This window comes from Coffea eugenioides, chromosome 10 (genome assembly GCF_003713205.1).
Source record: "Coffea eugenioides isolate CCC68of chromosome 10, Ceug_1.0, whole genome shotgun sequence".
In the NCBI taxonomy this organism is placed as follows: Eukaryota; Viridiplantae; Streptophyta; class Magnoliopsida; order Gentianales; family Rubiaceae; genus Coffea; species Coffea eugenioides.
In genome coordinates, this window is record NC_040044.1 from 2,891,583 (window position 1) to 2,913,458 (window position 21,876).

The 21,876-nt window shown below is 36.6% G+C and overlaps 3 protein-coding genes across 3 annotated transcripts; 1 reads left to right on the forward strand and 2 right to left on the reverse strand.

Annotated features, from left to right (window-relative positions):
* Nucleotides 1–2,916: 2,916 nt before the first annotated feature.
* LOC113749112 (transmembrane protein 147) lies at nucleotides 2,917–7,317 on the forward strand. The gene is made up of 7 exons (XM_027292773.1): nucleotides 2,917–3,106; nucleotides 3,873–3,942; nucleotides 4,052–4,111; nucleotides 4,792–4,906; nucleotides 6,220–6,335; nucleotides 6,505–6,629; nucleotides 6,910–7,317. Exons 1-7 carry the CDS (start codon nucleotides 3,030–3,032, stop codon nucleotides 7,031–7,033), a joined length of 687 nt encoding a protein of 228 aa, XP_027148574.1. The 5' UTR covers nucleotides 2,917–3,029; the 3' UTR covers nucleotides 7,034–7,317.
* A 296-nt stretch (nucleotides 7,318–7,613) lies between these two features.
* LOC113749224 lies at nucleotides 7,614–16,891 on the reverse strand. Its single transcript, XM_027292908.1, has 14 exons — nucleotides 16,590–16,891; nucleotides 14,905–15,481; nucleotides 14,446–14,591; nucleotides 13,433–13,889; nucleotides 13,154–13,335; nucleotides 12,556–12,852; nucleotides 11,980–12,039; nucleotides 11,704–11,768; nucleotides 11,479–11,603; nucleotides 10,026–10,123; nucleotides 9,223–9,360; nucleotides 8,687–8,960; nucleotides 8,299–8,459; nucleotides 7,614–8,166 (listed from the first exon to the last, which is right to left on the reverse strand). Exons 1-14 carry the CDS (start codon nucleotides 16,653–16,655, stop codon nucleotides 7,852–7,854), a joined length of 2,961 nt encoding a protein of 986 aa, XP_027148709.1. The 5' UTR covers nucleotides 16,656–16,891; the 3' UTR covers nucleotides 7,614–7,851.
* Nucleotides 16,892–17,692: 801 nt separating this feature from the next.
* On the reverse strand, nucleotides 17,693–18,482 carry LOC113749225 (B3 domain-containing protein REM5-like). Its single transcript, XM_027292909.1, has 3 exons — nucleotides 18,323–18,482; nucleotides 18,108–18,208; nucleotides 17,693–17,947 (listed from the first exon to the last, which is right to left on the reverse strand). Exons 1-3 carry the CDS (start codon nucleotides 18,480–18,482, stop codon nucleotides 17,693–17,695), a joined length of 516 nt encoding a protein of 171 aa, XP_027148710.1.
* Between the last annotated feature and the right edge of the window lie 3,394 nt (nucleotides 18,483–21,876).

Below are 21,876 nucleotides of genomic sequence, written 5' to 3' on the forward strand. Positions count from 1 at the left end.
CCTGAGTGCTTTTTGAAATTTACACACTATTTTTAATAATTAATTACTTTTCTAAATCTATTATTGTTATTCTATCTCCTGTTCCTGAAATCTCCATATTCCTAAATTTTTGGTATCTCCACCCATTTTGCTCGGAGAAAAAAATAGAGCTTTCGAACCAAACAAAATAGTCTACTATAGTGCTTTCTTATCTCAGTTAATAAAATAAATATTTGCTCTGGAGAAACAAATAGTCTGCTAGTTTCGACCTCCCAATCTCTGCCATAAGTGCGTGTGATCTTCTTGAAAGTTAACAACCGTGGAAGGTTCTTTATTCTTTTCTTTTTTCAAGTACTAAAGTCTAAAAGTCGAATCAGGTACAACGTAGACAAGATAAGAAGGGTGGAAGATGCCTTTTGCTGCAGCAGCGCATTAGTTTCCCTTGCATGCCATGCTAGTATACATATGAGCTCAATCAATAGAGAGTTCTTTGACGTAGATTGACACTCATGACCAACAACCTCACCAAAAGTTTGGGACCAACTCCTGCACATTTTAATGCACACCATGTGCTTCAATAGTTTCTGTTGAACTGGAAATTACTAGATTCAAGTAAGGTCATACGTACTAAAACAGAAATTGCCAGAACTATTTACTGAAAAACTTCTTGATGACCACATTTTACCCAACCAAATTACTGCATCAGTATATATATATATTTTTTTGGATTTATTCTCTTTTCACTGCTATTCCTAATTGCTAAGTATGTATGACCTTTCATCTCTTTGTATTTAATTTTTGGACCGTCTCAGTCCTATGGACCAACCAAAAAAAAAAAAATCCCCGATTAATATATTAGGTAGAAATATGAATGTCAAAATGATCCCTCATGCATGATCAGTTTTTTCTAGTCGTTCACAAAAGATTATCTGCTAAAATTGTACAAGACACTAAAAGGTTAATTAAGCAGGAATAATTGTGCGCTAGGACAAAAAGAGGAGAACTCAGGCGGGATTATCTGAAACAGAAGATTCTTGTGCGGAATGTCGTCCAATTCTACTTGTAATTCCACTGAAGTCATTTTCTAAATCAATAGCGTGGTATGGTCATATGTTGATGGACATTTTATGCCTTCTGCCGCACCAAAAACCTATTATACTCTTGTGTCCTTTATCTTTGTCATCATTACTCATAGAAAAATCAAGAATCCTACCATCTAAATATCCATTACTGCTCAACATCCTATCTGCTAGGATGTATGAAATCTATTTGTGTCACTTTCTTCGCCCACTAAACTTGGAATGATGCTAGACATCCAAATCTATTTTAAGCCTGATAATCATTGAAATGGTAATTATTGGAATTAATTATATTACTCATCACTATCCATAAAGTTGAATTTTGAACCGGTTAGCACTTTCTCCCTGTTCTTTTTTTTTTTTCTTGGACGTTTAGTTTTCGACATCCTTGTCGCTCTGGCAATGAGTTGGTTTTTCAAATGAAGTGTTCCATTTTCTCCCACGTAAACCAAATTCAAGGATTTGGATAAAAACATGCATGCAAAATGAGAATGTCTTAAATTTTAATCGTACCTCTTATGTATTGTTTTAAAATCGACAGAAAGAGTGAAACTAGAAGCATTAGTGTGCGATAGTTAAGACGTACTTGAGGGAGACGAGAGTTTTAGCCTTTTTAGCTTATCCTAATTACTTCGACAGATATTAGTCAACAATTAAGTCAATCTGAGCAGAATATTGTTCAAGAGGCATTTCTTTTATCGACCATAAAGAACAAAAATGCATGTACTAAGACAATAATATATATATATGATGTCACTTTCAAGAAAACAAAGGCAATGAAAACAGTAATATAAGCTTATGGCATCCAAGTGTTGCATGGGAATGAAAGAATAACGTCTAATCTTAAAAGCACGTAAAACCATCAGGAAGATGTAAATCATTAGCGATAAACTGGTTCCTAAGGCCAGCATATGCTATGGATAGGGTAACTGGCCGGTTTAGGAATCTTTAAGTTGCCAAACGTATGTAAGATGGTCCTTAATTTCCCTTTCAATTATTTATCAAAACCTTTTTTTTTTCCTTTCAAACAATAACAAAACATTCTTCAAAAAAAAAAAAAGTAAGAAAAATACCATTGACACATCAGCTCCAACTAGAAAAACTAGTCTCTCTAGGAGTTAATCATATCCCCGTAATTTCTTTTATTATTATTCCATTTCCTAATGGCCAAGTTTGAGGAGGATAAAGCATCTAACCTCCTTTTACGTAAAAGGTCAAACTAAGAATGATTAGTCGTCTGAGAAATAAATGCGTCTTTCATTATTTCTGACATCTTGTCTTCCCACATATCCGTGCGGGTAAGTAATTCCAACAGAGAAGAAGTTGACTTGAACTCCTTGTCAAATGATCTAGAGATAATACATATTATTCCCTATTATTCCTAACTTAGTGGTAATAGTTCTCCAAATTTTACATGATTGAAGTTAATAAAATTTCAGGATCCAAAACGCCGCCACGTATTTCATCCTCCAGCGGTAAATTTAACTTGAGAATATGATACTCAAAGGCTTAAAACTTTACAAACTTTATAGCTATCGTTACCTTTTTTATTAATGATTTAATGTAAGTCTCTTTGTTACCGACAAAAAAAATTTCTTTTTAAAAAAAACAATAATAATTTTTTAAAAATCTCCAAATCACCCGTCCATTATGCATGGACTCGATTAGCCCATTAGCTCAAGTTAGTTTCGCCTGGGAATTAAAAGTAGAAGCATGATGGGCTTGGAGGCTTCCTCTGCCAAATCTACAAGTATCAAAACTTACAACAATCCAGAAGCCGAGTTGTAGCCTGTTGGACTTGAAACACCAGACAGTCCAATCTTGAAACAATACCCAACCCAAAAGCACTGCAAGAAACAACAATCACCGTTAGTCTGAACTTCCAACCGCCGATCTCCAAAACAGCAAAACAAAATTCCAAAGCACCGTCTCGATTCCAACTCCACTCTTATCTGGTTTTCTTGAGGGAACATGACGGTGTTTCACTTCTTCAATTGTGCAATTTTAACGTTCGGCCCTCACGCCGTTTACTACTCCGCTACTCCCTTGTGAGTTTTCTTCTCCAATCTCCCTTTACTTTTATCACAATTTCCCTGTTGTTTAGAGTATCCCTTTGATCTGTTTTAACGAACCCATGTTTTATATTTTCAATTAAAATGTTGTATTAATTGTACAACATAGCTGTTATTAGCTTAAATTGTCATTATGCATCTGGGATTTTTTTAAAAAAATTAGAGGTTGTGATTTAGTTTGATTATTAGTTCAAGTGGGATACGTGTACTCAACGAGACATCCATAATTGTGTAGCTTACAGTAATTAGTTGGAGTCTATAATTATATCAGTAATCGGGCTTTTTTTTTAATTTGACATTAATTGTGTTTGAACCACGGGAATGAGAATAGGTTAGTGCCATGGCATTGAAGGAAACCTAGTCTTTAGATGCAATTTGTTCTATATTTTACCTTTTTGCTATGCTTAGTTGCTGTATGAGTAATATCTTTTGTTTAAGCCAACAATCCAAATTAAATGACTCGTTGTTCAATTGTATTTGGTCAGATGAATTTTCTTTGTATATCTAGTTGCTTAGCAGTATGGGAAAAAGTTGAAGGAGTTATAAAATGATGAGTCAGTACTAGTATGTGGATTTTGGATTCTACCCCAAGGACTTGCAAGTTTTTTGATAGGACATGCGAGATGTGGATACTTATTCGAGATTTATGGTTTTATGTGTTTTCTTAAGCTTTTTGTGTTAAGGCCCATTAGGGATATTGTATATGTAGCAAATTGAAACACTATCCTGTAACACGGTGAAGGTCCGAGTATGATACGCTTGGGACTTCCATCAAAGCTGCTGTCGTTTATCTTGGAACAACTCTCATAAAGGTCAGTACTTGTGCACTCATATCCTTAACGTGAATTTGAAGTTCCACCTGTCAAATATATGTGAACTTTGAAGATAACATTTCATTCTTTTCCAACATTTTCTTCTCAGCTTGTTTGTCTGGCAACATTTCTTAAAGTATCGGAGAGTGATAGTTTTGATCCATATCAGGTAGTTTTCACCACATTTTCTCTTCCTCTTTGTCTTATATGCTATCATATATTCTCTTACTGGTGGAGCTTAGGTTGTGGATGGAGGATCATTTGATGATTGTGTCTTTGTTTGGAGTATCTTTTGCCGAACTCATTGTATTCTTTCATGACGTTTGGCGATTTACTGTGTTAAAAACCGGTAGACATTCCATTTTAATGCATACTCCAGGATCTTGTAGCTTAATTTTACAGATTACAAAAATGCAGGCCAATAATTTTTCTTCCATTTTTGGTGAAAAAATCCCCAAGTTCATTTTTAGCTGATTCAGAATAAATCCCATATGCATACTAATTAAGTACAAAACTAAGTGTATTGTATGCCTCATTACTTTTTGTCTGATCCACGTACTATATATGTCAAAGTATGACTTGTATGATGACATATGTAATTCTTGGTTCATATTCCCATTCTGACGCTTTTTACATGTGTTTCATCTATACTGTATTCCGAAAGTGAAAACGATATTAATGTGTTTTCTCTATTTTCTAAAATAAAAGGGGGATAGACCATTTGTATTACTTCTTAGGAACATTCATTGCTGTAACAAATCGTGACCTTGCTCTGATCCTGATTATTCTAAAAAAATTGATGGACAGTTTTTTGTTTATTCTAACAACAATGAATTTCTTTTGGACCAGGAATTATTGAAAGCTTTAATTGGGTTTATAGATGTTGCTGGGCTTTATTTTGCCTTGACGCAACTGACCCACAGGAACATATCTCAAAATCACAAGTTTCAGGCTGTTGGACTAGGTGAGTAACTTTAATTTCTCCATGTGAGAAGGTCTTATCTTCTCTCTTTCTTCTTCTCACCTAGGAAATTGGACCTACAAGACAGTGATGTATTTGCTCTGTCACTTCATATGTTAACTCAAGTTGAAAAGAGTGTTGGTGCTTTTACAATTCGACCTGGACCAGTTTGATTGAGCATTGGGTTTGATGTTGGCCATGACTGGATTGTTATTGATCTTGCTTTTCTTCAATAGTATATGTTGTTACATATTCCAAATAGTCACAAAATTCTCTCTGGTCCAAACTCAATACATTACCGTAACACAAAGGGGAAAAAAAAGGGGGAAATTCTTTGGGTTCACTCTGATAGGCTGAGAACAAGCTAGCTTGTCTAAAATGGGTATGATGATTGTACAGTTAGCATAACTTCCTTATGAATAAAGAGTTTTAGATTTTTATAATCCAGTGTTTACAAACTACCATAATCCTAATTTATGTAGCATTAGCATTAGCATTTGAGCATCTTTGTCGTTAGAAATCATGATATCATAGAAGGATATATTACTCCATGTTTAGACTGATTATTTATCGGACACTCATGTACCCCTTGATATGTTTATTAGGATCACTTCCTCAGTTACGTACAATATCTGTATATTATGCGCTTTTGCGGCTGTTTATTCTTGATGAAAGCAACCATGTTTAAGTCTTCTTTTCCTTCCAAACTTTAAACATGACTCATGAAATAGGATGAAATCTAGTGGTGGATGGATGATCCTGATTTTGTGCTAAATAGTTCATTGTATTTCTGGATAAATGCTCTTGATTTTGCACTAATAGTTCATTGTTTGCAATATCTGTACAATATCTGTATATTATGCGCTTTTGCAGCTGTTTATTCTTGATGAAAGCAACCATGTTTAAGCATGTCTTCTTTTCCTTCCAAACTTTAAACATGACTCATGAAATAGGATGAAATCTAGTGGTGGATGGATGATCCTGATTTTGTGCTAAATAGTTCATTGTATTTCTGGATGAATGCTCTTGATTTTGCACTAATAGTTCATTGTTTGCATGTCTTAATACGATAAACAATGTATACGGTGTGCAAAATTATTTGTGTCGGTCTTGGGATTGGTATGTGTAAATGTCATGTATGGCATATTTTAGTTTATGTATTGTATTAATTCTTGTAATTGCATATGATGACTTAGCTGAAGAAAGTAAAGCTGCTAATCTTGCTACACATTTTCGCCTATAGTTTATGTTAACCAGGAATAACTGCTGCTGCATAAGTATTTTCTTAACATCGAGGTTTATTTTTCTGTTGACAGGGTGGGCTTTTGCTGATTCTGTTCTTCATAGGTTGGCACCCCTTTGGGTAGGTGCTAGAGGTTTAGAGTTCACATGGGACTACATTTTGCAAGGACTAGAAGCAAATGCAAATTTGGTAATTAGTTTCTGTACTTGATAATTTAATTGTTAAAAGTTCAGTCGCGATATAGGATTACATGTTGGAGCGGACGATATTTTGCAGACAATGAAAAGTTGTGTACTTGAGACTTTTCTAGTCCTTGAACTAAATCCTTTTCCTGCCGTGTTGTTCTCTGTTAATTCAGGTTTTGAGTATATCACTTGCTGCTTTGGGGTCTTTGATGTGGCTTCGGAAGAACAAGCCCAAGACATTGATCCCTATCATATACACGTGTGCAGGGATTGTTGCGACAATGCCATCAATAACGAGGTTCGCTTTTTCCTCACTTATTTCCTCCTCCACTTTTAAATCAATGGATGTTAATTTTTCAGTGTTGGTGGGTGTGAATTGAATTGCCACATTGACATGGTTCTACATAACAAATGGGAGTGCATAAATGAATATTTCAACTACTGTTTCATCCCCGAGTGAAGATAAGTCCTAGAGAATTGCAGTAGTACAATTCTGTAAAGATTGGGCTGTCTTCTGCATCATCTGTTGCATAATTTAATTTTGAAGTTGGCCTCATGGAACTATGTTATTGCTGCAGCTACTTGAGGCGAGGTTTGGGATGGCAGTTACCGAAAGTAGTAGGCTTTGAACTTTTCACCTCTTTGGTGATGGCTTTTATCAGCTGGCAGCTCTTTGCTGCATGTCAGAGGCCATCGAGCTAAGCAACAGCGAATTTACAGATGAGGAAATGGGCTAGTTCTCTGTGGTACAAGTATTCTTAATGATTGCCTTTTTCTTTCGAGGCTGGCTTAGGAATATAAAGGCGTTGTATCTTTCTCTTGTGGAATTTCATGTCCCAAGGGATTTTGGATTATGCATTTGCAAAATTTTGCAGCGATATGCAATTTAGGGGGTCCTTTTCCAACAATCACTTTGCAGTTTACATGTGCGGTTGATGGATCTTTCATTCCAAAATGACTTGAATGCTCCATCGCTTTTTTATGTACCCGAAAAAAGATTGTTGTTACCTCATATCACTTTCACTCACATTCGTCGTCTTAAAACCCACTTAACAAACACTGATAAGAGTGCATATTCTGAAGGTGAAAAAAGAAACAAGAAAACTTGGCCAGCTGATCAGTGTCCCCAAATCTGACTGACAATATAGTGCTAATGTCGCCTTTTACTGTCACCCATAAAATGTAGAACTAATGGAGAATTAACCTGGGAGTCCATTTGATCAACCATACAACCTGCTAGGAAAGGATAAGAAAAGGATGGCTACATGCATGAAGAGTAAGGTTCTAGAGGATATACAGCATATTTTGTTTTAAAATGGATTAGAAAGCACACACAAGAAAAGGATGGAAGAGTTTACCATCTCACTGCAAAAGCAAAAACCATTAAACGGAGCTATGATAGAGCTGAAAATACTTCAAAATAAAGGCCTGCATTACATCCAGGTGCATTAAACACATCTAAGCATAGGCAAACCCAACTTCCAAGCTCAAAACGTTAATGCCCTTCTTAATTCTTGCCCTCATATCTTCATGGGCTTCCTACCCTTCAGATTGATCGGAGGCAGCCGAGTAACCGGAATCACACCCTCTACCACTTTGAAGATGCTGACGTCCATTACTATGTCATCTGTTGCTCCGGTCACAAGGTTGAACAGACACACATCGAATTCTTCAAGGAAATTTTCATGTACAAATCTTTTCCAACCGCCCGCCAGTCCACCTGTACGATAATCCCTCTTATAGAACCTGACCTTCCAAGTTTTGTCTTTCACTTGGAGCGTAAGATCTTGGCTTCTGTTAGGCATATATTTCGTTGCCCATTCAGATGGAATTTGCTGCCATTACAATATAAACAATTAAAATCTTCAATTCTAATCATATTTCAAAGATAGGAATACACAAACACATACATTCAACAGAGCACTTAACAAAGTATATAACCAGAAAGTTTATCAGCAAAAGTTTACCAGATAAAATCCCCTGTAAACATGTGTCGGCCGCATGACAACTATAAAGGAGTTTTCAGATGCTGATGCACATGCCATCTTTAGGGCCTTATCTTTATCTTCCTCAGTCACTTGCCTCCTGTGCGACGCCGGGCCAGAAAAAACACTCCGATTGATGGAACCTTTTTTTTTTTTATTGAAGTCAGAGTAAGTCAACAAGCATCACATTGAAATGTTGGATTCTTCCCAACAATTGAGTGAAGAGTTTTTTACTGCATTTGACATTATAACAATCTAAAACCAACGATGTGCTACAGGAATTGAAACTATTATAGACTTTTGCCTTTAACCTATGTATCCGACACCACAAGGCTCTTAACTAAATTTGGATTTCTCTAAAGATACTTACTACATGTTCCCCGTTGCCGTCCTCGAGACCTTGGCGGCAAAGCACCATGCTTTCCAGGCCTTTTTGATGGGGTAGACTCAGAAACGTCATGTGAAGCTTCATTAGTAACTTCAATAGTTTCTGTAGAATTATCCTTTCTTTTGCATCCACCATCGGTCCCTCCATTCTCGCATCTTTTTATGAAATAAGAACTCTCTTTCTCGCATAAGCTTTGATAGTCAAACATCAAAACATCAAATCGCGAAGCCCCAACGTACACACAATTTGCATCATAAAAGAAAATTTATTTGTTTGCATCACAATTTTCTTTGTTTGGACAAAGAAAATTTGCAAGATTTATTTCAGATTTTGTTTTGCTTGCATCATACACACAATTCCCAATCACCTTTTTATCTCACATACATCACATCACAAAAAGTACTACAGTAACTGGATCAAATAAATCATCCAAATAAATTCTTATCCAAACAAATAAATTATTGTTTGAGTGAAACGGCTCCTACTTTCCAAACAAATAAATTCTTATCCAAACAAACTTTCCATCCTTCTTTCAAATATAGTGTATCATCAATCATTGTTAATCCAGCCTTCCATTCTAGGCCACTAGGACCTTTGAGTGAAACGGCTCCTACTAGCTTCTCTTTCAAATTGTTGGCAAATTTTTGGGGAATAGCCTGCATGTTTGGTTAAATTACAAATTTTAGAGCACTGAATTTGATTGTGGGAGAGTGAATCAGATGAACAGAAATAAATAAATAAACATATATGTGTGTGTGTGTGTGTATGTGTGTACATACATACAGATATCTTGTTTTCGTTCCTGCTAATGGTGACGGTTCACAAGTACAACCTTCTTGAGAACAGATAATACTACCTATGTAGTGTATTTAAATTGAAAATTTTCTCTCATGTTGTTCTCAAGTTTATTTTCTTCTCCATTGTTCATCCCAACTGGTATGTGAATATACTGCTTCCTTTTTCCAATGTACTGCTAAAATGCACAAACGGGTGAGGATTTAAAGCCTACTTTTTGTAGATGAACAACCAAAAAAAATTTTTTTAAATAATTACAATGATAAATTGAAAAAAAAATTTAAAATCATTACAAGTCAATTTCTATCTTGGATGATGAAAACGGGTTAAATTATCCAAATCCGAGAGCAGCAGTCCCTCCTTTTTTTAATTTGGACTGTTGATAACAAAAAATCAACTAGTAGCTACAAAAAAGTGAAAACCGGGGCATGCATGGCCAAGTAGCAGCAGGATCTTTTCTATGTTTCTTTAGGCCTTGAAAGAATGCAAACAAAACTATAAAGGGGAAGGGGGACTAAAAACTTACAAGTTGGTTTTCGATAATTACGGCAGAGAGAGTTTGAAAGAACTGAGCTGACTGAAAATGGGCCAGTGAAATTTCTTCCTCCCACTTCCTACAGGCCCCTGCCATCATTCCCATTTTTCACTAATCAGCATTTATTTTCCTCCTGAAATCAAACCAGACAAAAACAAGAAACCCTCAACCAGAAGCCAAAAATACAAAAAAAAAAAAAAAAAAGGGAAGATCATACAGATAAATTGAGATGACGAGAAGCAGAACCAGATGAGAGGAAAATCTCAACCATAAAGCCAGAAGGTTACCTTGCCTAACTATTACTTACTGGTTAAAGTACGATCACATACCATCCGATGACTTATTAAGTAAAATGATCGTCCAACTTGTAGACGTGGGACTGTGGGAGTGGAATTCTCAACTGATGGGGACACATGGCGGGATGTCGTACTCTCTCTTTAACACGGATATTGCATTTGCAATTTTGCTTTTTTGCATGCACCGAAGCCGAAGCGTAACCCCCGATGCATCCATCATTCAATGGTCATTTTTGTTCCTCCCTCCATTAATTTGCACTCTTCCGTTACATTGCAACATCAGCATAGTGTGAGACTGAGGGCACTTTCCTCTTGTACGCCTGGTACTTTTACGCCAGTTTAACAGCCACTTGTTAACACATAAAAATTGAAGAGATGTTTCTTGAGAGGCAACATGAAATTTTCCCCTATTCTCTAAGTTTGTAACGTGAATAGGGGACATTAGAGTAATCAGTATAACTTCGACAGTGCATCTTCAGGTAATCACAATTAATTAATGAGAAACAAAAAATGTCCATTTGCAATGTGCTACTTGATTCCCATTTTTTTTTTCCGACTGCAAAATTGACTTCTTGATTTCCGGGGAGCCTGGATTGGAAGAGTTCGACCCATAATCAGACGATATTGAAGGTGCATTACACAATTTATCTGACGGGTTGCATGGAACTGGAACAGTCTCTATAGCTCCCCACCGGCCAAGTAACATTTCACTCTGGACTGGAGCCGTGTCCTGCAGAGGCGGGAAAGGAACGAAGCAAATTCCCGGAGAAAGGTTTTTTCTCATACAGCACCTTGAGCCCGAGATCCAACCCGGCTAACAGAGGCATTATCCATTTCGGAGTAGAGTTATTACTTACTAGCCATGCAATAAAGAGGACTCTCAAGCTCTCCCAATTTTCCTTCCTTTCCAATCTACCTTGAACACCTTTCTTTTCCCCCTTGGATAATCGTCTGACTAACTTAAAATGGTAAAAAATGATGTTAATAAAATCATGGTTAGTCACTACATCTATAACTACCAACATTTCCCAACCAGTATATTAGGAAATATGTACAATTTAGACCCAATCTCCAGAATTCTTCTCGCGTTCTATATACAAAAACATCGTGTCAGGAGCACAAGTCATCACCAAACTAGTGTTGCTTACATGACCGAGAAAGTTTAATAGAATTAACTACACTGCTGATAGAAGAAACTGCATTTTCAGTCAAAACACAAAGATAGAGGGCACATCCACCTTCCATGAAAACATTAGTTTTTGCCACTCTGATTCTATTAGCATCCCGGAATGCCAGTGCATAACAATGTTCTGGGACTAGCACTTCCAATTAGACCATAAAGCAACCTCTCATCTGCATAAACGTCTTATTACAGTGTATCTACATTTTCTGATCTCACAACAAGATTTATCAGGAATTTAAGCAGATTGCAGGATATCTACAATTTACAGCAGCAACAGAATATCCACACGTGAGGAGCAATTTCATGAGCCTGATCCAAGAATCAATCATAGTGCGCAAATTCCTGGGGTACATGGACAAGAAAAACCCAAAAGGATACAGGTGCATGTAAAACCAGATTGAGGTTCCAGCATATTTCCCTCAGCTACTAAAACAAAAATTATGCACAGAAACTCCTGCTATCTCACTGAGCAGTCAGCATGAAAATTGGCAAATATTGCCTTCTCAACGTGAACCTGGTCCTTAGCCTGCAGACAAGAATTACAAATCACACCATAAATTCAACTGCAAAGAGGTGTAGATGCCAATGCAGACTGGGTGGGGAGGCCAAAGACCAACATTAGTTATATATTAAACATCATCTTAGTACAAATCCTCGATCATATGTTCAATGCTCATTATTCATAAATATTCTGAACAACAGGCACCAAACAATCCACTTGACTACTAAACCACAACCTAATATATTTGGTCCTCTGTTTGCATATCTTATAAAGGTACACTAAAAATAAGCACTTAAACTGAAGAACAACCTTTCTTGAAAATCTATCCCTCTTCAATAAAAGATACAACCATGAAGCCAGGCCGTATTCTTAGATCCATTTGCACTGGATACTGGGAAAGTTTAACACGTCGCCACAAAATATGTTCTACAAAATGACACCCACACCACAATTGAATTTAGAAGATTATTACACAGCACATACCAGAATACTAGAGGAAAAACTTTCTCATTCCTTGAACCAGCAAACGGTTACTTGTCAAGGAACAACAGCATTTGACCCTACTCTGCCACTTTGATTGTCGGACCCCTGTTGACCAACTCCAGATATGTGCACACGCAATTCATTCTTGCCTATTAGCTCAAAGATACAGATATCTCCCATTTGAATGTCATTATCACGAACAAAGGCCATCCAACCACCACAGAAAGTATGCAAAGTTTGCACCTTAATAGTTGGGATAGAATTTACAGTCCAGCATTTGCCTTTCAAATTACGTAAAATTACCTCGGTTCTGCAGCTTGGTAGGTGTTGCATTGAGAACTGATATGGGATTTTCTGCAAGGATGGCAGTCAATTAGTCGATATTGATGACTGAGTATCAAATTTTTGAGCTGTAAGTGGATGTTTGAATAAGGAAAATACAGCTAATTACTCCTCAAGTTTCTCAACGATTATCCGAAATTCTTGAAATTGAACTATATACCATATTTGTCAACTATCACGCGCCAATGACGAATAATACAGGCAAAGGAATAATGAATGGATTGCTTTGCTTTATTCATAAGCAGTTTGCTAAATTATTAGCTAAGCATAAAAAACACCAATATACCGAAAGCAACAGAGAAAATGCACCCACCAGAGTGTATGATCCACTGACGTTGAACTTTTTCATTACTCTGACAAAATGAGGAAAACTGGAAAGAAATGATTCTGCTGCTAATTTTTCTTCAGGTGCAGACTTCATTGATATGCAACCCTTTGTATGAGAACTCGATCTGCCTTGTGAGCTCGTTTCATAGATCACTGTTAAACTTTCAACTGAATAAACTTCACCAGAAAAGAATGCAGTTTGCTCAAGAGAAAAAGCAAAAATCATGAACCTGGTTTCAGCTATAGCAGAAAATTAATAAATTACCTAATTCGCCACTTATGGACTCATTGCCACATTTCACTTTGATTGGATCATGTCCCTTCTTATCAAATTTTTTTAACTGCTGTAAAGATAGATTACAAGGCTTTGTACTAATTTTCATTGCCTTGCGTCTCGAAATTTTCAATGGCGTGGCACAAGAGCTGTTAACCATCATTTTATGAGCTTCATTCTCACTACGATCATTGACACCCTCCCTTCTGACCCGTACAATGTGTACTCGCAGCTCACACTTGTGCACAAGTTCAAAGATACATATGTCTCCCTCATTTATATTGTTATCACGAACAAAGCCCAACCACCCTCCACAGAAAGTATGTGATGTTTGCACTCTTGTCGTGGGGATTGAATTAATAGTCCAACTCTCTCCTTTTAGATTGTGAAGCACAATCTTGACTTTGCATTTGGGAAGGTGTGCCATGGCAAACTGATATGGAACATTCTGCAAGATGAAACCAATTAGCAACTAAACTTTGATACTTTCTAAAAGTTGAAGGAAAATAGAGGGGAAGAAAGGATGCTTGGCATTATAGCTGCATCACTTCTTTCAGATGAAGGTAAGTTATGCACATGAAAATAAAGTAGACTGATTCACAAATGAATGAAGTTCCACATGGAAGAGACATGACATAATAACCTAGGCATGTACTGCTGACCCCCTTAGTAAAGGCTTGGAAAGTCATTGAAGACATATATACTGCTTTATCATGTTCAAACTAGACGTTCAAGTACTACTGTATGTCCTCACTCATAGATACCACAACTAGGAAAGATGCAAACTGTTATCAATGCAGGTCTATCAATTACATGGCAAAGAAAGGAATGGATAACTGGTAATACAACTCAAATGATACAACTTTTTCCCTTTTACAAACTCATAATTGCGGAATGATTTTATCCTTTCACAAAGACACGCTACACACAATAACAAATCCACAGTCATTTCACAGACACAAGCATTGAGAGAGAGAGAGAGAGAGAGATAGAGAACCACTCACCAGAGTATATGAACCACTTATATTGAATCTTTTCATGACTTTCATGAAACAAGGTAAAGATGAAGTAAATGCTCGGGCCACTCTCTCAGCTTCTGGTGCTGACAACAGCAAATCTTCCTTGCCTGTCCTCTCACCTGTTGTTGCTTCTGTTACAAATGCGTCATGGATTAAAGGAACTTAACATTAACCTTTGTTATGAATTATGGAAAGAACAGTAACAAGGTGATGATCAATTGAACTTTTCTTTTTTGAGTGTACTGACTGAGACTCAAGGTTTTTTTATTTTCTTTTCTTTTCTTTTTAGCCCCTATCTCAAGAAACAACCATAGCTTTGTTGCTCCGATGCAAGCGTATTACTCAGCATAGGCGATGATAAATTGGTATTCTACACAACTAATAGGTTGACTGTGTTATGAAGCAAACAGCTACAGCAAAATCTCATGCAACAGTTAGAAGTACCTGAATTTCTTACAGATGGCACAGCAATGGTGACAGAGTTCTTTAAAGTGCAGCTACCATTCTCTATTTGATTGAGAAAGTTTGGCTCTTGACACCTTTCACTAAAGTAACCGGCCTCTTCTTCTGAGCATTCGTTCTTATCAGTTAAATCTCTATTAAGTTCCTGAATTGTGGTTATGCATTGAGTATTAACTTGAGATGTCCTCACTCTCTTTGGAATCCCTTCAATAATGCAATCTAATAAAGCTGAATTCTCTCTGTCTCTTTTCTTCATTAAACGGCAATTATAGTTGCTTGGAGATTGACTGCATTCACAACTGAAGGTGCTTTCTTTCTCACATGAACTTTTGTCAAAAACTTGCACAGTGAAGTGCAAATTGCCATCATATCTGAATACCAAAGAGTCACCAGATTCCAAGGAGTGATCCCTAACAAATGCTACCCATCCATCTTGGAGGAATAAATCATCGTTTTGCTGGGTTAAGTTAGCATACCAGGTATTCCCACTAGGACCCAATAAGAATGCTGTTCCTGGTGTTGTTCCATCAATGTGCTTTTTGAATTTAAATGGAAGTTTCTGCAACAGAGATAAACCAGAAACTTTCACTAGCGCACTACCAATTACAAGGGGGAACAAAGTCTCGACTCATCTAAAAGATAGCCAAGACGAAGTATAATAAAAATTCTCTTATTTAAAGCATTTCCTCTCCATGTCTACAGCAGTCTGCTTTTCAGTAAACCTTTTTAATTGTTCATACAAAGGTCTTAAGAAAACTATCAAAGCATCTAAGAGTATCAGTAGAGACTCATCAACCTCTAAAGATCGGATTGATAGAAACCTAATACAAAGGTTTGAGAATGCTTGGATCAGCAAGAGAGCCATTTTCTAGCAAATCGCTGTTGAAACAACTGTATTGTGAAATTCTTGCCTTTAAAATCATGCTGTCCCAAATAACCAGCCAAACTTTTTCTTAAATCAAAATACACAAAGGTATTGGGCACGTCTATATCATTAGTCTGACACATGACAAATATTCATGCAGTATCATTACTGCATTTAAAAAAGCAAACCAAAAAGTCATATAATTCTTTTCGTCTTCTTTTCTAAAAGAAGTAATGAAATGCATAAAACAACTTCAGCAAGCCAAAATCCCATCAAATTTAACTCCACAAACACTCAACACAATTCAATGGTTTTGCTTTAACTTTATCAATCGTCTAATCTGCTTTTGGTTTGCACTTTATTTACACCTTATTTACACACACTGACTTACTTACTTACATCGTCAACACATTTTTCAATCATCTTTTTTATCTCACATACATCACATCAAATTGGGTAACCAAATGGCAAACCCAAGTTTTGTTTATTCTTGGTCCTTACCACATTGAGCTGTAGAAGTCATTAAACACTCGGACTAACAGATAGCAAGGCAAATTACAAATGAAAGCACCTCAAAAACCAACTATAGAAACCAATTATAACAATGAAAAATCTCTAAGCCAGTTCCATTTTCAAATCTCAAATTAAAAACTATTATTTACCACATTATGGACAACCAGAAAGCTTTTGTACATAGAGACAACGGTTATATAACATGCAGTTCCCATTTTTGCATTAGCAATGTAACAACCAAAAAAAAAAGGAAAATAAAAAACAAAGAAATGAGAGAAATTTTTCGTACCAGTGCTTCAGAACTGGAAGAAGGATTGAAGCCCACAAGAAAGTGAGGTTTCTTATCATCCCACATCTTCTCCACAATTTCCTCTATCCAATTTCAAAAGGGTTTTAAATGCAAATAAACCCTATGGGGAAAGCCAAGAACTTGGTTTTTTTTCCCAGTGCAATTCTGCTACGGATCACTCTTAAAGATTTGGGTGTTTCCCAAATCACAATTTATGATTATTGAAAGCAGCACTACATTTAAGTGCAAAAATATTTCTGTATAAAAGGTCGGGGAGAGAGAGAGAGAGAGGTAGAGATAGCACTGTGTTGTCAGAGAGAGAGAGAGAGAGCGCGCGCGCGTGGGGAGAGAATTGCTGATAATGTCAAAAAACTCACAGATCAAATGTTTTACCCATATAATAGAGGGGGGCATCAAAGTCCTTTCGACCAAATTCGCTCCAAAAAATAAAAAAATCTTTGTACTAGAGATTAGTTACAATTTCTAAGGTAAATTCCAGTTTTTAATCAGTCCCTTCTGCCTGCGGCTGCAATGTAAATATATAATTGCCGAAGTTTCTACTATGACTTCCCTGAAGCACTTGGATTTTACCTTTACTCTCTTCAAGATTTCCTACTCTGATCTGTGATGTTGTTAGTCATTGATAATCTTGCACAGTTGGGTAAACTTGTAATCTTGGCGGTTGGAACCTCAATCTTGCATCGCATTCTTACCTAAAAATCACATTAGCATATTTTGCTGCCTTGCTAGTTCTAACACTCTCTTGCTTTAGGGGAACATTCTTCACTTTATCAGTCATCTTCGGCATTGGTTAATTCTGTTAATTAGCTATGTGCATTTTCTCGAACTCCATATTTATGGTTTGACAAATTATGTAGTGATGATCCACAGCAAGACTGTTCATCTGGAAAAAGGCAAAAACATGTGAAAATATATATATATATTCAAGAATAGAAACCAAATTCAACAAGAAGAAAAACTTCCTTTGCTTGGATTAGATTAGAATCATTTTGTCTCCAGTAGAATTCCAGTACCGACGCGAATGTCTAAATATACATTCCAATGTTTGATTACAGAATTGAGGGAATGCCACACCCAAAAAGTCAGGAAGTGGATGGAATATTGTTTGACAGGACTCGAACATTCATGACGGCATTACTGGGACTTCCAAGAGTAGTGGAACGATCAAGTTCAAATAAACAAACATCGCCTATCTTGAGCTGATTCGACATATGAAAGTCACCCCAGCCTTTTGCCATGACAACTTGTGTATAAGCAGCTTTATAGCCAGTTCTATAAGCTGTAAGTTTCACTTGCCATTCACCTCCCGAAGCATTCCTAAGGGTCACGCTAGTTTTCTGATTCAGATGCTTGGAGTTCACAAATTCTTAAGGGATGGTCTATTATTCATCAAAGAAATTAATTAACACAGACTAGGATGATGTGCTTTGACAATGGGGAAAGGAGAAAATGATAAATTTCAAGATGATAAATCAATCAAGAACAAATTGTGCTCACCAAGATGTTGCAGCGGAGATTACGTCGATTTATTGTTCTACGGAAGTGGGGATTGTCAGGGTTATAAGACCCTACTGCTTCCTCCGCTTCCTCCTCTGCATCTGAATAACCACATTTTACATCAGCTATCACAGTGAAAATTCTTTTAACCCCAAACATTCTATTGTTGTTTACGTGAAGAGTATTAGTAGAGAGTGTAATATAATTTAACTCACCCTTGATGCCTGCTACGTTTGGAAGGGTACGAGGTTGAGCACAAGGTACTTTGTTTGTTGTCAAGTTCTCAGAACCCGCAGAAGAGTACTCTTTCTCACAAGCACTAGGGTCAAATTCGTATGTTTTGAACACCATCCCACCAGTATGTTCAAAAACCATAAAATCTCCAAATTTTAGTTCATGATCATGGATGAAACTCTTCCAACCTTTCCACAGAGGGTTAGTAGCCCGTTGCTGCGTTTGCCTATTGTAACTTCCCAAAACCCTTTGCGGCTTCCTAGAAACGCCTGCTTTGGAATCTTTTCAGACAGCTTCCTACAGAAACGTGGAGGAAGCCTCTGTATACCATGGAAAACGATGAGTGGATGTAATGAAGCATAAATTAAATTTAAGATTCTAGACAACTTGATAGGTGAATACACACCAGTTCTGCTTCGAAGTCAGGTGCTATGAATTTGAAGAAGCGACTGATAACACGAGATTCTCCCTGATGTAGTTATTTTAAACTGTGTAAGTGGAACATTTCGTGTCTATAAATAATGGATCTAGCTGTTTGTAACTATAGATGTCTATCATCTTGTAACATTAAACCAAATTAAAGTGTGCTGTTGACTGTACCTGCTGATTATTTGTTGCGCAACCACTTCTCATTTTTCTGCCGGAGACACCTGTGTGGTCTCTGCCTCTGCACTCAATTGAAGGGTCTTGCAGTGTCAAGCCAGTGATAGCTATCCTCCCACCTTTTCTTGCATCTTTCTCCTGGACTGTTGTATCCTTCTTGCTTCTCGAAAGATGATTTCGCATGCTGTTTGATGATTCTACAGGGTAGGTATTGGTATTGCACTTTAGAGGCAGGGCTCTCTTTTCCTTTACAGCTTTATCCTTCCTTTTGGCCCTGCCATGTTTCCTAGCAAGGTAAGAAAAACCTTCCTGCCAGGTCTCCACAATGGAAGAAAAACCTTTATCTAATATTTCCTAGCCAAAAAAAGGCGAAGTCAAACTGTAATGGTTCTGTGAATTCTAAACAGTTTCTCTGGTTTTTCTATACTTGCTGTGCTTTTCAATGTCCTACAAATGAAACAAGTACCTGTGGCACCCCTATTAACTCATCCCACAAAAATAAATGGCCATCAAATGCTCTTAAGGTTGCTTTCTGATGGACGCATACGTAGTAAACAAAATGTAAAACTAACCATACAAACCAAAAGAAAAATATGCTCACATGAAATATGCGCCTAGTGTTGCAGACTCGTAGTGGAGTTGAAAGTTAACCTCCGCTTGCGGTGTTAGTAATGTCTCACTTCTTCCTATCTCCCCTTTGCTGAATCTGAAGAATACTTCTAACTTTGTTTCGCCTTAGCTCTTGGGATATATTGCTGGCTGAGTATCCTTTGTGGTGTTTTCTGTCTTGAGAAGAGAACCAAAAGCTTTCAAACTTCAGAGTTGTCAAATACTACATTGGGTTTCTTAATCCTTAATGCATTCCTCTGGGTTGTCCACCTCTCATTGGTTGCTTAGTTCCCTCTTTAACATTTGGAGAAGTACAATTTCCATCTTTTTGTTTGGTCAGAAAAGCAAGCCCCGCCAGCTGCTTCTGTAGTTAGTCGTCCTGACTTACACCGAAAGCCAGAGATGTCGGATCAGCTCACCTTAAAATGAAAGTTGAAAGAGTGATGCAGCAATGCTATTACTCTTTTAAGCAGAGTCATTAACTGCACAGGCCTGTTTCCCAGTACTCAAAGCTTTCCATATATATGCAATGGAAGCAGGGTTTCAAGGCAGCAGAATGGAAGAGAATCCTGAATGCTTTCCAGGGATGCATCAGCTAAGATGGGATTTAAAGTTGATTCTCCTTCTCCTGTTTTTAGTTCTAATTTCTAAACCCTCCGGATATTTGTGTGATCTTCCAGTTTTCCTTCCTAAACTAGAGACATTAACGAGCTCTAAGGAGGGCTTGAGGTGAATTTATCTGCCCGAATTTGTACGTGAACTAACTACTAATGCTTGTATTTTCTATTGCTTACCAACCAAAACAAAAAAAAAGGCGTTGCTACAGAAATAGGCTTCCAGGTGTATCAGGTCCTTAATTGCATAATTGGGCTTTTCGTTCAGCGCAAATGCACAATTAATTGCCAATGAGACCGTAATTGTTGGGTTGGTACTTTACCTAGTTTATGTGTTAATTAAGCTCTTTTAATCCAAAGGAAAGTGAAAAATTTCGTGTTCGAGACCTCTCACTCCCCCTAAAAAATAAATGCTGGTTGTACCGTCAAAATGAACTTTTAAGAACGTATGGTCCATTCCTGATGGCTGATCAGGAAAAGAGGTATTATTCCAAAATCGTGAAAAAAAAAAAAGCTGAGCCAAAGGAAGCATGCGAAGGAGATCCCAAGTTAGATGCATGAAAGGTCATCCATTTGAAACTGAAAAAAATCTTCCATTGAGAGGAGCAAGCAGCAACAATAATAATATTCAATGTAGCACGCAGGTTGAAAAATAAATGCCTTCCCCACATTTACCGAGAGAGAGAGCAAAAAGAAAGAAGTTTCAAGTTTCAACAACGGATTGCATACCCAATTGGAAAAACAGGGCCTTCAGCCTTGTCGAATTTTTTCAACAAGATAAACATTCAATTGTCATCCAAATTTGTATTTGGTAATTAAATTCCAACCGGATAGTTGATACTTCGATAAAATATTCAAAGTTTTAGATTGACTTTCTAATACTCCCTCCGTCCCACTTTGATAGTATTGTATTCCTTTTTCATCTGTCCCAAATTATAGTCCACTTTTCAATTGAAGAATGTAGTTGTATTTTAATTTTTTTAAAATACCCTTATTCAATGTAAGTAGTTGTTACTATAAACCTACCCCATTTAACGAGAGTTGATTCTTTTTTTACCATCAATTTAAGTTCCCATAAAGTTGTACCATATTTAATGTGAGGGTATTTTAGGAAAATAGCAGTCTAAATTTACTTTTTCAACAAAGTTAACTACTTTTTCTTAAACTGTGTGAAAAAAGAAACAGGACTATCAAAGTGGGACGGAGGGAGTATAAATTAGTTAAATACATTTAATATGTAATTAAATATATAAAAGTTATTAATATGTTAATTAATGCGCTTTGAAGGTCATATATTTATTCATAAGCATAAATTATAACTTGCAACACTAGTATTAACTAATACATTAATAATATGACGTATTAGTAGACATGAAATATATAAAATATTTAATTAAAAGTATGAAATTCGATAGTTTAATCGGTAATTGAGAATTTGAAAATCGAATTTCAATATGCATTTCCACACTGTTTTACCAAATTTTAAAATTAGATCTTACTCGATTTTCCTGAAATCCGTTTTACCGATTTCCGATCTAAATTGAATCAGCTGATTAATTTGATTTTTCCTGAAGTCTTGTGCTCTGAATAAACCTTCGTAATGCTTCCAATTATGGTATGGTTGGATGAATACATCTACTATTATTAATTAGCACTACGATTCCCAGATTAAAAAGCGATAATGTTCAAAGACACGTACGCTAGCATTT

What these genes read in the sequence shown, in the direction of transcription:
- LOC113749225 (XM_027292909.1), bottom strand. Translation starts at nt 18,482, where the DNA reads ATGGTTTTTGAACATACTGGTGGGATGGTGTTCAAAACATACGAATTT. An exon ending in AAACGTAGCAGGCATCAAGG is followed by an intron (nt 18,209 to 18,322) that starts GTGAGTTAAATT and finishes GTGGTTATTCAG; the next exon opens with ATGCAGAGGAGGAAGCGGAG. An exon ending in ATCTCCGCTGCAACATCTTG is followed by an intron (nt 17,948 to 18,107) that starts GTGAGCACAATT and finishes CATCTGAATCAG; the next exon opens with AAAACTAGCGTGACCCTTAG.
- LOC113749224 (XM_027292908.1), bottom strand. Translation starts at nt 16,655, where the DNA reads ATGTGGGATGATAAGAAACCTCACTTTCTTGTGGGCTTCAATCCTTCT. An exon ending in TCAGTGGATCATACACTCTG is followed by an intron (nt 12,853 to 13,153) that starts GTGGGTGCATTT and finishes CCATCCTTGCAG; the next exon opens with AAAATCCCATATCAGTTCTC. An exon ending in TATTAAACTTTCTCGGTCAT is followed by an intron (nt 10,124 to 11,478) that starts GTAAGCAACACT and finishes GAATGATGGCAG; the next exon opens with GGGCCTGTAGGAAGTGGGAG.
- LOC113749112 (XM_027292773.1), top strand. Translation starts at nt 3,030, where the DNA reads ATGACGGTGTTTCACTTCTTCAATTGTGCAATTTTAACGTTCGGCCCT. An exon ending in TACTACTCCGCTACTCCCTT is followed by an intron (nt 3,107 to 3,872) that starts GTGAGTTTTCTT and finishes AACACGGTGAAG; the next exon opens with GTCCGAGTATGATACGCTTG. An exon ending in TTGGAACAACTCTCATAAAG is followed by an intron (nt 3,943 to 4,051) that starts GTCAGTACTTGT and finishes TTTTCTTCTCAG; the next exon opens with CTTGTTTGTCTGGCAACATT.